Consider the following 14974-nt stretch of genomic DNA (forward strand, 5'->3'; position numbering starts at 1 on the left):
TTTTGTTTCATTCACACATGTCTGACCAACTGTTTGTTATTATTCTGTCTCTCAAAATGCTCCGTTCCACCTTGTGACGTCATCAAGTGTTATTTTTTTCAAGTTAACCGCTACGTTTTACCTTTAAACTCCGCGCAGTTTGACAAATCCAGGTCTGAAATCAGCTAAATAATTCTAGAAATGAAGGTGTGTGGAGTTTAAAAAGTCCTGCTTTAGTCCTGCTTTAGTCCTGGTTCAGTCCTGGTTCATTCCTGGTTTAGTCCTGGTTCAGTCCTGGTTCAGTCCTGGTTCAGTCCTGGTTCAGTCCTGGTTTAGTCCTGCTTTAGTCCTGGTTTAGTCCTGGTTCAGTCCTGCTTTAGTCCTGCTTTAGTCCTGCTTTAGTCCTGCTTTAGTCCTGCTTTAGTCCTGGTTCAGTCCTGCTTTAGTCCTGCTTTAGTCCTGGTTCAGGCCTGCTTTAGTCCTGCTTTAGTCCTGGTTCAGTCCTGGTTCAGTCCTGCTTTAGTCCTGCTTTAGTCCTGCTTTAGTCCTGCTTTAGTCCTTCTTTAGTCCTGCTTTAGTCCTGGTTTAGTCCTTCTTTAGTCCTGCTTTAGTCCTGGTTCAGTCCTGGTTCAGTCCTGCTTTAGTCCTGCTTTAGTCCTTCTTTAGTCCTGGTTTAGTCCTGGTTTAGTCCTTCTTTAGTCCTGGTTTAGTCCTGCTTTAGTCCTTCTTTAGTCCTGGTTTAGTCCTTCTTTAGTCCTGGTTTAGTCCTGCTTTAGTCCTGCTTTAGCCCTGGTTTAGTCCTGCTTTAGTCCTGGTTCAGTCCTGCTTTAGAACACGGCGGAGCACTTCCTGTACCGCCACACGATGACATCACGAGGTGGAACGGCGCGTTTTCCCTTCGTTTCTGTATTAAACATGCGCGGACGAAACAAAAACAGATCAGAAAACAAAAGCGCGTGGAACTTTAACCCTGTCTGCTGATTTTATTTCCTACAAAACCCTCCGCCGTCACGTGAACCCAAACCCAAACCGTATAAAGTTCCGCGCCGTAACATTATTTTACAGGCCGCGGAGTTTCCGTGTAGTCGCTCTCTCTCGTGTCGTCGGCGCCGCGTCGTGAATGTCGGAGCATAAATAAGGCCGCAGTCCCTCTCTCTTTTCTCTCCGTGGCATTTCGAAGGCACTAACTGTTCACGAGAGACCCCATTTTTCACACTTTATTTGGCATCTGACAATGACTGGTACAATAAATCAAAAGCAAATCGCACACATTTCCAGGAAAATGTGAACAAGCGCCGTGAGTTGCATGCAGAATGACAATCTTTTATCTTTTTTTTTTTTATTATTTTTTCATATTTCCCCCCCCCCCACACTTTTTTTTCCTCCAGATGGCACGGCTGACTGCGGCTCCTCTTCTCCTTCTTCTCCTCCTCCTTCTTCTTCTCCTCCAGATTTCTCCGAGGAAACAAGGCCGGACAACTTGGAAAAATGATACTCAGAAAGAAATCCCTACTTCAGTACTTCAGCAGGCAGGTGTCGTGTCGTGTCGTGTTGTTTTGCGTGTGGTACAAATTGTCGTTTTTTTGTTTTTTTGTGAGTATTTTACATGTGTTTAGACGCGTCCGACCATCGTTAATATACAACAGAGAGCGGACAAGTGGCGGCATCGTGAGAATACATGGAGTTCTTTGCCAGCGATGGGTTCAAATATGGTTAAAAGTCAGAAAATTCTTAAGCTTAAGCTAATGTGATATTGTCTTTGTCTTCAATGGTGAGGAATTCCCATCCTTTGTCTTAATAGTTTAGGGAATTTTCAAACTTCGGGATGTGGTATTGCTGTAATGCCCCAAGAATTGTTCTCCCTGAAAGAAACGATAGAGTAAGAATATATTAACTACAGATAGAACCTGGTTTTACTGGCTCTTGCATCAAATTTAACTGTGTTTTTTTAACGGTAAAGCATTTAAAATATTCAAATTATCAATAGTCTATGTATAAATGCTTTCGTTTCAATTTCAAAATTTGTAAAGCCATGCATTAAAAGGTTTCTGACTACAGGGATTATAAATGCAGATTCATGGGGCATTACATTCAAAAAACCATAAACATCGTCAAAAATAGGAAAGAGAAATTAAAAAATATGAGTGTTTTTTTGTTTGTTGATGGTAAAAAAATAAATAAATAAAATTACACAGAATAATGGCAATGAGGAAGTAAAGCCTTGGGATTTTGTTAAAAGCAAATTATTTTTATTCACACAAATTTTTATATATAACAACCGTTTGGTCCATAAATATTTACGGGGGGATTTTTTTTTTTTTTTTTTTTTTATACACCATATTTTTTTTTTTTTTATCAAGAAACAGGGAAAAAACATGGACAATCTTGATAAACACTGTACCCAACTATTAACATGAAAACTCCATAGAATTTGGGCTGTTTTTGAAAGAGTGCGACCTACAACACTGCCCCCGGTGGCCACTCTCGTAACAGCATCACACCAGGGAAAAAAAAAAGGAAAAAAAAACGTCTGGAAAATTTAAATTGCAAAAGAAAAATACAATTCTAGTGAGGCGAAAATATGTCGTAACAAAGAACATAGAATCCTGAACTTTCTCCCAAGGTTAAGCAGATTAAGGCACATGGTAGAAGTGAGATAGGCAACATCGTCCAGTCGAGAATTTACAATTTTCCAGCCAAAATATAACGTTTTTTGTTTTTTTTTGGTTTTGTTTAGTGGCAAAAACAATAAAAAATGTAAAACGAAAATGATTTTTTTTTTTCTGAGGTTAGTTTTCCAGCTCAAAACCCTCGCAGCACTAAGTCCCGTCTGGTTTCACATTGTTACCCTGAGCAAAAAAATATCAAAAAATTCCAAAAAAGTCAAAACGAAACGAAGAATATTCTGGGTAGGATGTCGTGCAGCTATGAAAAATGTAAATCGGTTTGATGGGTTTTTGTTTTTTTTTGGGAAAAGTGCAATCGGTTCAAACAGTCCCCAGATCGGATCAAAAAAAATTTCCAAAAAAATTCCAATAATTTTTTTTGACTGCAGTGACAAATTTTGCTCACAGTTGCGTATATAGAGATTTTCACATATCGCTCTTGACTAAAAACATTCAGAATGATTCAAAGTTGAGTTTTACAGCACATTCTACAGAAGTTTCCCTAAATGATTCCAAAACAGAACAAAACCCTTCAGTTTATAGTGCTAACACAGTGCATACAAGAACAGATTTTTAAAAATATTCATAATAATTTCATAAGATTTCTCGATTTTTAAACCATAAATTAAAAAGGGCTCTGTACAAATAAAGCCAGCTAAAATATTTTAATTTTTCCCCAAACAGGCTTCAAGTTTAGCGTGAGTCCATGTCGATGATTAAACTGTCCATCTGTCTGGAAATGGGAGTAATAAAGTAATAAAAAAACAAAAAAACAAAAAAAACTACAAAGATGGCTGCCGTGCGCTTCCAAAAAATGCTACACAGTTTTTTTAAAAGTATTCCAATGTGGCTGCGTCCTCGTGCGCAGAACAGCTCTGTCTCTGTCTCGGCTGGACTTCAGAAAATTAAAAACAAAAAGTCGTTTAAAGGGCTCATATTACACCGTTTCTGCGTTATAATGTCGTTTACGCGTCGCAAACAGACCCGGAGTTGTGTTTTTTGTTTCATTTACGCACGTCCGACGCGCAAAAAACGCAGATTTACGCCGAGTTTTTTGTCTCCCGAAGCCGAAAACGCCGCGTTTCCACCTCGCGATGTCACACAGGAAGCGCGTTTTTAAACTCCAAACGCCTTCATTTCTACAATCGTTCGGATCGTTTCAGCTCATTCCTTCGAGCTAAAATGTGAAAACTACCACTCGGTGACATCACGAGGTGCAACGGAGCGTTTTGAGAGACAGAACGAGGATGAAAAAGCTGCTCAGACGTGCGTGAATGGAACAAAACACAACTCCGGGTTTGTTTTTGAGGACGTAACGGCGTCAAAACACGTCTTAAAGCTCACAAGAGTCCGTTTCGTGTAATATAGGACCTTTAAAAAAAAACAAAAATGAATAAAAATAACTGGTTTGGAGCTGGTTAGAATAGGTTGGTGAGCGTAGTCTGTGATGGGCTCCCCGAATCGTGGCTGTCCAAACTAGAGGTGACGGAGGTGACTACAGTGATAGAGGGATTGGTCAGGTCTGTTAGTGTGGCAGCGCTGGTGGGCGGAGTTAGGGCCCCGCTGTCGGAGGAGGGCGGAGCTAGGGAGGAGCCATCCGCCTTATCAACGCCATTCTCCTGTCGCAAAACGTTCCTTCTGAATTTGGCTCGTGCGTTTTGGAACCAAACCTGCAAACCAATCCCAATGTGGGCTTTTACTCTTTTTGGAAATTTCAAATCGTCGACAACAAGTACAAATCACGAGTACTTTTACTACTACTACTACTGCTACTGCAACTGCTACTAGGCCTGTCATGATAAATACTACGTTAACTTCAATAAATGACATGGAACGAGTATTTTTGGGGGTTGGTTTTGATTTTTTTACAGTACTGGGGGAGCATTTTTGGACTTTTACGATAAGAAAAAAGTTGAATAAATCCGTTTTTCAAGTTTTAATGAATCGTTTCTGGTTCGATCCCGCTTTGGCGTTGGCGTAAAATCGTTTCCGTATCATCGTTTTAGCTCCATATCGTGTTGCGTTATGCCTCGTAGTTCAAAACGTGTTATCGTGACAGGCCTAATCGCTCTAAATTTTTCGCTAATTCAGGGGCAGCTAGCTAGCGTACAAATCGACAAAACATGAATTCGTTTAGCAAAAACCAATTCTTTGTGTATTGCTTTACCAAATCTGTCATTTAACTTCATGAAAATCGTCATTACGGCTAAATTTCAAGTACAAAATGAAGTATTTCTACACATTTAAACATTTAGAGCCCGACAAAAGTTACGGATTTGAGTAGCAAATCCCCAAAAGAAAACTTCACTTTAAAAAAAAAAATCAATTTACACCACTTTTTCTCAACTAAAACTTCCAAATCTAGAACCAAGATGACATTTAAATGGACCGAGTGAAGCAAAAAACAAAAGTATGATGGTCTGAAATGGCTGGTGATGGACGTGCATGCGGGGCAGTGGGAGGGAGTAGCAGAGTGGTTAGCGTCTTACCTGTAGAACTCTTTTGGTCAGGCCGGTTTTCTGGGCCAGCTGCTTGAGGTCCTTGGCGTCGGGGTTGTGGTTGATGGCGAAGTAGGATTTCATGGTGCGTAGCTGGTGGTGTTTGAAGGAGGTGCGCATGCGTTTGGTCTTCTGCGTGGGCGGGTAGGCCTGCTCGCGGTCCAGGTGCTCGCCGTCGTTCTCGTTGCAGCCTGCGGAGGAACGGAAACGGGGTTACGCTCGACGTTTCAAAAAACTCCATTTCGACGCTTAGGGGAAAAAACAAAACAAAACTGGATCAGACGTTGAGATTTGATTGTTTAAAAACGCGTGTGTCAATCTCGGGCCCACGGGCAAAATCTGGCCCGCGGTGTAATCGTATTTGGCCGCGTGATCAAATGTGTCAAATGTGCGTTAGAGCTGGCCCGCACGCACCAGTAATCCTACAAATCCCAGAATGCTTTGCTAGTACGCTGCAGTCGAGACCGGCGAGCGTCCCTCCTTTTGTTGACGCTTGTTAGCGACCAAGCTACGTGTCACCGCGGCTAAATTAATCGCTACAGAGTGACACATAGTTTATTTTATTTATTTAAATGAGAAATTAACGCTACTGATGTGTCTTTTATTTCAAATTTAACTAACCAAAGTTTGTTTCTGAATGAAAAGGTTAAACGTTACACATCAGGCGCCGTCAGTTTTTCGATAAATTTTGAGTTTGGCGTGTGAATTTTTCTTTTTTTTTTTTTAAATTTTGGCCCATTGTGAATTTAAATGTGATTTTAAACATCTAAATCTCTTCAGGAAAGCTTCATTTTTGTGCTGTGAATGTGACTTTTTTAGTATCGATACCTGTGAAAAATGAGTTTTGAGTTTTTATGCTAGTTATAGTATCGATTAGCATCTGAATTTTGGTTTAAAACAAGAAAATTAAAATGCAGTGATAAAATTCCGCTCTGAAGAGGTTGAGGCCTGTCAGTTTTACAGTTTTAAACAGAAAGTCAATGTTGATGTTTGTATTATTAACTTGTTTTAGATCAATATCGTTGTTTACGCTGAAAAAAATGCTAAATAATAAAGCTACTTCCTGTTTAAAATCGTAGAACTGGCCCAAACGCTTCACGGTAGAATTTCACCATAAAACGCAGCCGATTTGTGACATTTGAACTCAACTTTTATGACCTGGAGTGTCTGGATTTTTAGGATAATTGCAGCTGAATACAGAGCGGTGGGAGGGGACAGGGGGTAGGGGGAAATGGACATTTTCTGAGCACTCGAGCCTCAGATGTGGACGATACAGGAGGATTCAAACATGCAGGAACCGATCAGAATCAGAACATCAGAGCATCAGAGCACAGCTTTGAGTTAAAGACGAGGGGACGATGTTAGAACACGGTTCAAAGGTCATGAAGGTTTGTCATGAAATAGATCTGGTTTGGACCTCTGCTAGTTTAGTCCTGGTTTAGTCCTGGTTTAGTCCTGGTTTTGTCCTGGTTTTGTCCTGGTTTTGTCCTGGTTTTGTCCTGGATTTGTCCTGGTTTTGTCCTGGTTTTGTCCTGGTTTTGTCCTGGTTTGGTCCTGGTTTGGTCCTGGTTTAGTCCTGGTTTAGTCCTGGTTCAGTCCTGGTTCAGTCCTGGTTCAGTCCTGGTTCAGTCCTGGTTCAGTCCTGGTTTAGTGCTTGGTTGAGTTCCAAATTTAATCCTTGTTTAGTTCTGGTTTAGTTCAGATTTAATCCTGTTTTAGTTCCTGGTTGAGTTCCGAGTTTAGTCGTGGGTTAATCCTATTTTAGTCCTGTTATAGTCCTGGTTTAGTCCTGGTTAAATCCTGGTTAAGTCCTGGTTTAGTTCTTGGTTGAGTTCCGGGATTAGTCCTAATTTAGTCTTTGTTTAGTCCTGGTTTAGTCCAGGTTTAGTCCTGTTCTAGTCCTGTTTTAGATCTTAGTTGTGTTCCAGGTTTAATCCTAATTTAGTCTTGGTTTAGTCCTGTTTTAGTCCTTGGTTTAGTTCCAAATTTAGTCCTAGTTAATCCTGGTTTAGTCCTGGTTTTGTCCTGGTTTAGTCCTGGTTCAGTCCTGGTTTAGTCCTGGTTCAGTCCTGGTTTAGTGCTTGGTTGAGTTCCAAATTTAATCCTTGTTTAGTTGTGGTTTAGTTCAGATTTAATCCTGTTTTAGTCCTTGGTTGAGTTCCAAGTTTAGTCCTAGTTAATCCTGGTTTAGTCCTGGTTCAGTCCTGGTTCAGTCCTGGTTCAGTCCTGGTTCAGTCCTGGTTTAGTCCTGGTTTAGTCCAGGTTTAGTCCAGGTTTAGTCCTGTTCTAGTCCTGTTTTAGTTCTTAGTTGTGTTCCAGGTTTAATCCTAATTTAGTCTTGGTTTAGTCCTGTTTTAGTCCTTGGTTTAGTTCCAAATTTAGTCCTAGTTAATCCTGGTTTAGTCCTGGTTTAGTCCTAGTTAATCCTGGTTTAGTCCTGGTTCAGTCCTGGTTCAGTCCTGGTTCAGTCCTGGTTTAGTCCTGGTTTAGTCCTGGTTTAGTCCTGGTTCAGTCCTGGTTTAGTCCTTTATAAACTGCACACAGCCTCGGTTGGCGCTTCTTCTTTTTTTTTCCTTCCATATTTTTTTATTTAAAGTCGATATTTAGACAATATTTTAAAAGAATCTCTCCCAAAACTCCACAAATCTCCCAGTTTTTCTTTGTTTTTTTTGTTTTTTTTTCCTTGTCACTGTTTTTTTCCACAGACCATTTAATTACAGACGCATTAATGAAGAAGTGGGTCAAACATCTGTATTCTCACTTTTATAATTACTCCACCAGCGCGAGAAGTTATGACACCGCGTGAACAAAACCCGATGGTCTAGACGCCCAAACGAGCTCGCGGGAGGCGGGACGGGCCTTTCGAAACGCCCCGTATAAACCGCGGCATCACTAATCGCCGGGGAGAAACGAGCTGACACCAACAACTCACAATATTTACGACTATTTGATCAGATTTAGTTTAGCGTAAAGTCAAATTTTGGATAGCGGTTAGCAAGTTCCAGGTTTAAAATAAAGCGCTAACGCAAACAACAAAGCTAATTCTGCTAAACCTGTGAGTGAATGAGCCGTTAGCAACAATGTGCAAAATATTTACGCGTTTTATGTGAATTTAATCCATTTTTTTCACGATTTTCTGCTGTAAAGTGACATTTTAAACTGCATTTTAAGTATAAAGTCAGTTAGCTTGTTTAAAGTAAAGCGCTGGAGCTAATTCTGCTAAACCTGCGAGTGAATGAGCCGTTAGCAACAATGTGCAAAATATTTACGCGTTTTATGTGAATTTAATCCATTTTTTTCACGATTTTCTGCAGTAAAGTAACATTTTAAACTGCATTTTAAGTATAAAGTCAGTTAGCTTGTTTAAAATGAAGCGCTGGAGCTAATTCCGCTAAACCTCTCAGTGAATTTCACCTTAAAACGACTAAACGACTTACTATTTTTTTTACGATTTGCGATTTGGACAACGCTGTGTGATTTCTCTGGGGTAAATCGTGGACTGAAAACACCTCTGGATCATTTAAAGACGCAGGTTTGTCGGTTCATTTCCGAAACGCCGCTCCCAAACGATAGAAACGTTCAATTAAAAATGTTAAAATTGGAAAAAAATGAAAGAATTATGACGAATACTACACAAATAATCAGGCAAATCTCATTTAAACAAAGCATTTTTTATAATTTTCTTTTAAAAGATTTGCAGTTTGCTCAGTGCTGTGTGATTCCTGTGTGTAAAATTGCGATTTGGATTCACTTTTTATTTGAATAATTCAGATTAAATTTCTCAGCTCATGTCTGTAATAATATTCTGGAAAACGTTACACTTGATTTCGCATTTTGACACGGCACAAAACGTAAAATTCCCTCAGAATCTTGCAAATTTCAAGTCATTTCAATTTCAAAAAACGTCGCCGTAAAACTTAAACATCCGGCTTCGTGTTGTGACGTTTCTCCGATTTAAAAACACACAAACGCGTCCGGCGAAACCGCTATTTCGCTGGAGAAAGCACGAGCGAAAACGTCATCATTAGCTCCCGAAACGCAGGTCTTCACGGCGAGTTAATACGTGTCGAGTTTGCACAGACCGCAGGCCCGAGTCGTCTCATTCATCACGGCGGAACGTTACTAAACCGCTCCCGTATTTTAGATTATAAACGAGCTCCTTTTAAAAACATTACAAAACCGACACAAAACGCTTCCTTTGATTAAATACGTGTTTGGTTAAACGCCACACGCCGCTCGCAAATGTCTAATAATGATTAAAAAAAAGGCACATTCTGGACCAAAAGTGATACAGCGAGGAGGGGGAGTCCAAAGCTTCCATTGATTTCTTTGTCCCTTTTGTGCCAAACTGCTGACCACGACCTCATTTTCTCCGATATCAAAACATTTACTCAGCATTTTACACGCGAAGAACGCAGGACAAACACGACCCGAGACGCTAAGTACGAGCGATGGGGAAATAACTCACCAAACCGACGCGTGCATGAAGTGTAGGGACAGTTTTACAGCGAGGATCTTTTGCGATACCGACACCAGCTGTAACGCAAATTTAAAATGTTTTCTTTCATTTTTTTATTCTATTGTTTGGATTGACATGGTTTTTACGGAGCAAAATTTTGAATTTTACTTTACAAAATGTTGCCGCCGCTCGAGCTAACACACCATAAACACCAGGAAGGCTTTAACCGCGGTGTGTTTGGGATTTTTATAGCTGATTTTTTTTACATTTTCGTTTTAAGTTTAGGTTTGATTTTTTTGCAGCTGAGCCTTTCACAAAACAAAACGCTGGTCAACGTGGGGGGTTTTGCGACATTAAAATGGCTGGATTTCCGCTTCCTGTTCTGACTTTTGCGTCATTTTGGCAACTTTTTCCCCACTCCAAAGCTGTAATATTTCGTTTTAAATTGTTAAACGCTATGACAACGCTCCCTAACACACAGATACCAAGCTCACGGTTAAAAACATAACCATTACTATTGAAAAAAAACACACTTTTGTCTCATTTCGTGCAGTTCTTTAAACACATGACCACACCTCAGGATTTCTACAGTATCATAAGCAGCAGCAGCAGCAGCAGCTCTCCGGTGACTGGGAGAGATTTGTTTGACTAGATAGTACCCACTAGGGGTCTCTGTATCCAAGCAGACGCCATAAGTGCTGCGCCTTCTCCCCTGGGACCCAGTGTGTGAAAACAAACGGGGCCAGACTCACCAAGCACGAGGCAAACCGCTATCAAATGCATATCTGTGTGGATGCATTTACATGGGCAGGGCTCTGTGCGTTTGGACTCATTTTGGCACCACTTTGCACCGCCAATACGCACTGCACAACACAAAAGAGTCCGTATTTATTCATGTATTTAGTTTTAACTGATGCTTTTTCTAATATATATTACGTTTTCTAGTTGGTTACATCAGAATCCGGTTTAAACTTTGACAGTTTGTTCTTGTAAATCGTGTGCGTAATTCCAGCGGTGCATAGTGGTATAGTGGTGTCTGTTGGGTATAGGAAACATATTGTTCTATAGTAAACCCGGAGCCTGTCAAAACCCCCACGGGACACAGCTGTGATATGCGTAATAATCAGTTTACATTTCAACTAGCCATGTCTTTCAAATCCTCCATGAATTAATATTCTCGCTACTAACCATATGACGCTATTTTAAGCTTTTTCTGTCAGACACGTCTCACTGCAGCCACGTATTTTCCTGGTATTTTTCTACCGGGAGCAGCATGAGAACGGCCGTATTTGCATAATGTCTCTGAATTGTGTTTACGCCACGAACGAGCCGGCTGGCTGCTCCGAGTCTCCAGCCGCGCGCTGCTCGGAGCCAGTGGGGCTTTTGGTTCGCCTCGTCCCCCCGCACAAGGCCCCTCTCTCCCCGGTCTCACATGTGAACTGACCGCGGCAGCTCCAGGGGCCAGAGATTCCAACGTCAACTTCAATTAACTAAGAACAATTAACGCGCAGATTACCCCTATTCCTCCCGCAGGAAACGGGGCACAATGACCAACTTTCTGGGCCGTGGTCTGATTCGCACAAAGCGGACAGCAGAATGAGGGCGCCGCGGGAGGGGGCTGGGGTCGCGTCAGAGCAGCCACACACCCCGGCTTCTCGTTTTTAGGTGAAAGCTACATTTAACACGAACCTAATTTAGCCGAAAATCCACGTGTTTCTTGCTCCGAATCAAAGCCACAGTCACGCCAAACGGGATTTCACGTTTAGTTAAATGCGCCTTTTACGCATTAGCCCCATATCACATTTACTCGCTTTACACTCTTTCTATACAATTATTATGATCCAAATTAGAGTTAATTATCACGTGTGCGCAGGCTTAGGTCATATTTGAATAATTAGCGTGAGGGAGCAGGGCATTAAACACAACTCTGATTAAATGCGTAATTACGCGCGGCCATCATCTTACTAAAAAAATGTTTTTTTTTTTCCTTTTTTACGCAGTGAGTTTTGGATGTTTTAAGGTGGTGTTTTCAGTAAGTCGCTGCTCAATATTTTACAGGCTACATTTTTAAAAATATCACAGCATTATCACCATCACCAGCGCCTCTAATTGACTCATGTCCTGTAAAATGAAGGGCCTGGATGATGCGTAATTGTGTTTTTTTTTTTTCTTTGCAGTTTTAAACCTGGCGTGTAGATAGGATTATTCAAATGCATGGATTAGTTTTACGCGTTCTCCTTCAGTCGTATCCATGTGGAATCTCCTCCGCCCTCACCTGTGTTGTAGCTGGAGATGTCTATTCCCATCGCGGGGCTCTTCCTCTTGCGCGGTCGGCCTTTCTGTGCCGTCCCGGTGCCGTTGAAGTAGGGCAGCGCCAACCCGCCGCTTTTGGCCGCCAGCTCCGCGAAGTTGATCTGCTGGTGGTAGTCCGCGCCCTGCACCAGCGTCTCGAAGTGCAGGCGGCAGTACACCAGGCTGTCCTTCATGCCGAAGTGGTCTCCCGTGGTCAGGGTCTTGTTGCAGGTGGTGCACGTGAAGCAGCTCAGGTGGTACACCGAGTCCCGCGCGCGCATCACCATCTCCGAGGCCGAGATCCCGAGGTGGCAGCGCGCGCACCTCTGCACGGAGAACCTTCTGGAACAGAGGCACAGTCAGGACAGGACACAGCCAAACTATAGGCCTATAAACATCCTAACATGTCCACTTCAATTATTCTGCGTAATAGAAACAAGGCAGGACACAGCACACACGGCCTCACATTTGCTCTTAGTGTTTTTTTTTATTATTACCAGCAGACCTGTACGTTTTACTTGTTTAGAACAGTTTTAACGTATTTAGTTTGACGTTTTGGACATGGGATCATTTTTTAAATCAAGACCCAGAATTGGACACAGCCTCAGCCACACGCCCTGCTCCGACACGCCACCCTCAGCCTTTCTCACATCTTTTTAATTGAGAAAATACAAAACATTTTTTATGCCAAAACGGGACCGCGCGCAGATGGGTTTGGAGGCAGTGGAAGGCGTGGTGTTAAATGTTTACGTCCAAAGCTCCAATTCACAACCCATTAACACGTGTGTCGTATGTTTTGTGTCCAAATACCTTTAAACGGGCGCGGTACCGTGCGTAAACCCGCGTGCTCCCCTGACCCTCACGTCTCCTGATATGGAACCACCCTGGACCAATGCGTAATTTCAACACTAACCCAACTCTGACTATGAGAAGGTTTTTATATTTTCATGGCAGAAAAAAAAAATGTATCCAAAAAGAACCAGCTGCTTAATAATTGTGCCATATTTAAAACAAACCCTGTTGTGAAATATTGAATAGTACGGGTTATTTCAGTGTGTTTTCACGCCTCAGCATCATGTGTGTTCCTGTTATTTATTTAATTCTAATTCCCAGTCACTCCATATCCATTTTTAGAAACTGTAAACCAGGTACTCCGTGTTCTTTATTTAAAAAAAAATGGAACCAAATTAAATTAACAGCGTGCGTAAAACCATAGGCCTCTTTTACGCACGAACGTTATTCCAAATGTTCCATGGTTTCTAATAACGAACTGCCTCATACACCCGTGGTTGCACTGTGATTTTTCTTACCTGTAGTAGTCCTCTTTGCAGTAGATACTCCCGTCCTTGGCGAAGCACGTGAGCTCAGACTCGAGGGCCAGTTTACATTCACAGCACTTGAGACAGCGGAGGTGCCACTGCTTGTCCACGGCCAGGAGGTAGTATCGGTCCGAGATCTTGCCCCCGCAGCCGGCGCACAGAGCGGGCTTCTCCGGGCTCATGGAGGGCATGGTCTGCGCCAGAGACACGAGTGAGAGCAGGAGCAAAGACCACCACCACCACCACCACCACCACCACAGCGAGAGGCCACCAACATCCAACCAACGTGCTAATCTATAACTGCACGACTTTTAATCAAAACGGTCGACACGGGATTGACTCTGGAATAAACGGATTTGGCTAAACGTGGAGGACTGTGACAAGAAAATCAAACTGGAACCACGTAGACCAGCGTGCAGTTTAGTTTAAAAATAATAGCTCAGAAATTATAATGTTGTTCACACGTAAAACAGCAAATAATAAGATAAAAATACATAACCTCATTTACAAACGTCCACTGTTGTTGTTATTATTAAAACGCATTTAAACTGTGATATTATAAAGTATTAATTACGCACAGCCTCTACTAAATACTACAATTGTCCAGGTAATTATTCTGGTAGTGACAACACAAATAACAAATAGAATTGATGGTGTAAATATTTAAACATTTAGAAAGAGGCCTAATTGTCTTTTTGAAAATTATTTCCAAAATGATCTGGCCTATTTTAAAACTCAAACTACACCATGTAAACACAATAAAAGCTTTATCAATGAGCTGGTTGTTTTGTAAATATGTCTGAGGGTAACAGTGGATGATAAAACGTGGTTGTGTTGGAGCAAAGCGCGGGGCTGCTCACGCCTTTTCCCCCACCCTGGATCCGAGCGCATCAGTGCGGCCTGTGTCGGCGCTGCTTACCGTCTCCCTGCCGTTGATCTGCATGCCCTTAGTGAGCCGCGCCTCGCTTTTGGATCTCCTCTCCATCTCCTCCATGATCCCCTGGATGTGGTCCCCGGAGATCCCGTGGAAAAGCATGGCCCTGTCCGCTCCTGTGCTCAAAGTGCAACTGCCAGGCTCTGTTTTGCAGCCCACAACTTCCATATAACTGTCACTGCAGACTGCGCCCCTTCTCCCCGTCAGCGCGGCAAGAGACGAGCCCCAAAACTGCTCTTCTGCTTCACCTCCGCGCTGCAAACAGAAGCGACGCGCTATACAACATGGAAGTAAATTTACACCAGCGTCCCCCCTGCTTCCCGTGTAACAGTCCACCTCCTTCTGGGGAAGAAGAAAAAAACAACACACACACAGCCGCGGTAGTCCGAAAACGAGAGGAAGAGGCCGGGGAGATGGAGAGAGCAGGAGAAGGAGGAGGAGGAGGGGGCTGCCCGTGGCCGCTGATACCGACGCGAAGTTAGTTTTCTGGGGAGGGGGGAGCGCTCTCTTCCCGGTTTCCCGCAGCCAAGTTCCGCGGTGCTCGGAGGTCAGATTGGGACTGGCTGCACTGGAGATCCGTGTCCTATTTGTGAAGAAGGGAGCTCGGCCCAGTCTGAATAATTTCGGTAGGAGGAGTTCCCTTTCTCTCTCTCTCCCTCTCTCTCCTTCTCCTCCGCCTGTGTCATGCCCGCTCTCACTCCATCACCGCTGCTTTCTGTTCGGCAACAAAGAACTGTCACTCTGCCCCTTCGAAAACTGGACTACTGCCTTACGCTATTGACGTTTTCATTAGTTTTATTCCCACATTTATGGCGAGGGACAGACGC

At 42.6% G+C, this 14974-nt stretch overlaps 1 protein-coding gene across 4 annotated transcripts; it reads right to left on the reverse strand.

The window, feature by feature from the left end:
- Positions 1 to 1572: 1572 nt before the first annotated feature.
- Positions 1573 to 14702, reverse strand: lhx9 (LIM homeobox 9). 4 transcript variants are annotated; one of them, XM_055221073.1, is made up of 5 exons: positions 14133 to 14702; positions 13205 to 13407; positions 11878 to 12233; positions 5135 to 5334; positions 1573 to 1841 (listed from the first exon to the last, which is right to left on the reverse strand). In XM_055221073.1, exons 1-5 carry the CDS (start codon positions 14313 to 14315, stop codon positions 1782 to 1784), a joined length of 1002 nt encoding a protein of 333 aa, XP_055077048.1. In that variant the 5' UTR covers positions 14316 to 14702; the 3' UTR covers positions 1573 to 1781. The 4 variants fall into 4 exon arrangements, with proteins under 4 accessions (XP_055077048.1, XP_033821471.1, XP_033821468.1 ...); XM_033965580.2 differs by having other exon boundaries at positions 11878 to 12236; XM_033965577.2 differs by lacking the exon at positions 1573 to 1841 and adding an exon at positions 3985 to 4315 and having other exon boundaries at positions 11878 to 12236; positions 14133 to 14491.
- Between the last annotated feature and the right edge of the window lie 272 nt (positions 14703 to 14974).

This window comes from Periophthalmus magnuspinnatus, chromosome 4 (assembly GCF_009829125.3).
Source record: "Periophthalmus magnuspinnatus isolate fPerMag1 chromosome 4, fPerMag1.2.pri, whole genome shotgun sequence".
NCBI lineage: Eukaryota > Metazoa > Chordata > Actinopteri > Gobiiformes > Gobiidae > Periophthalmus > Periophthalmus magnuspinnatus.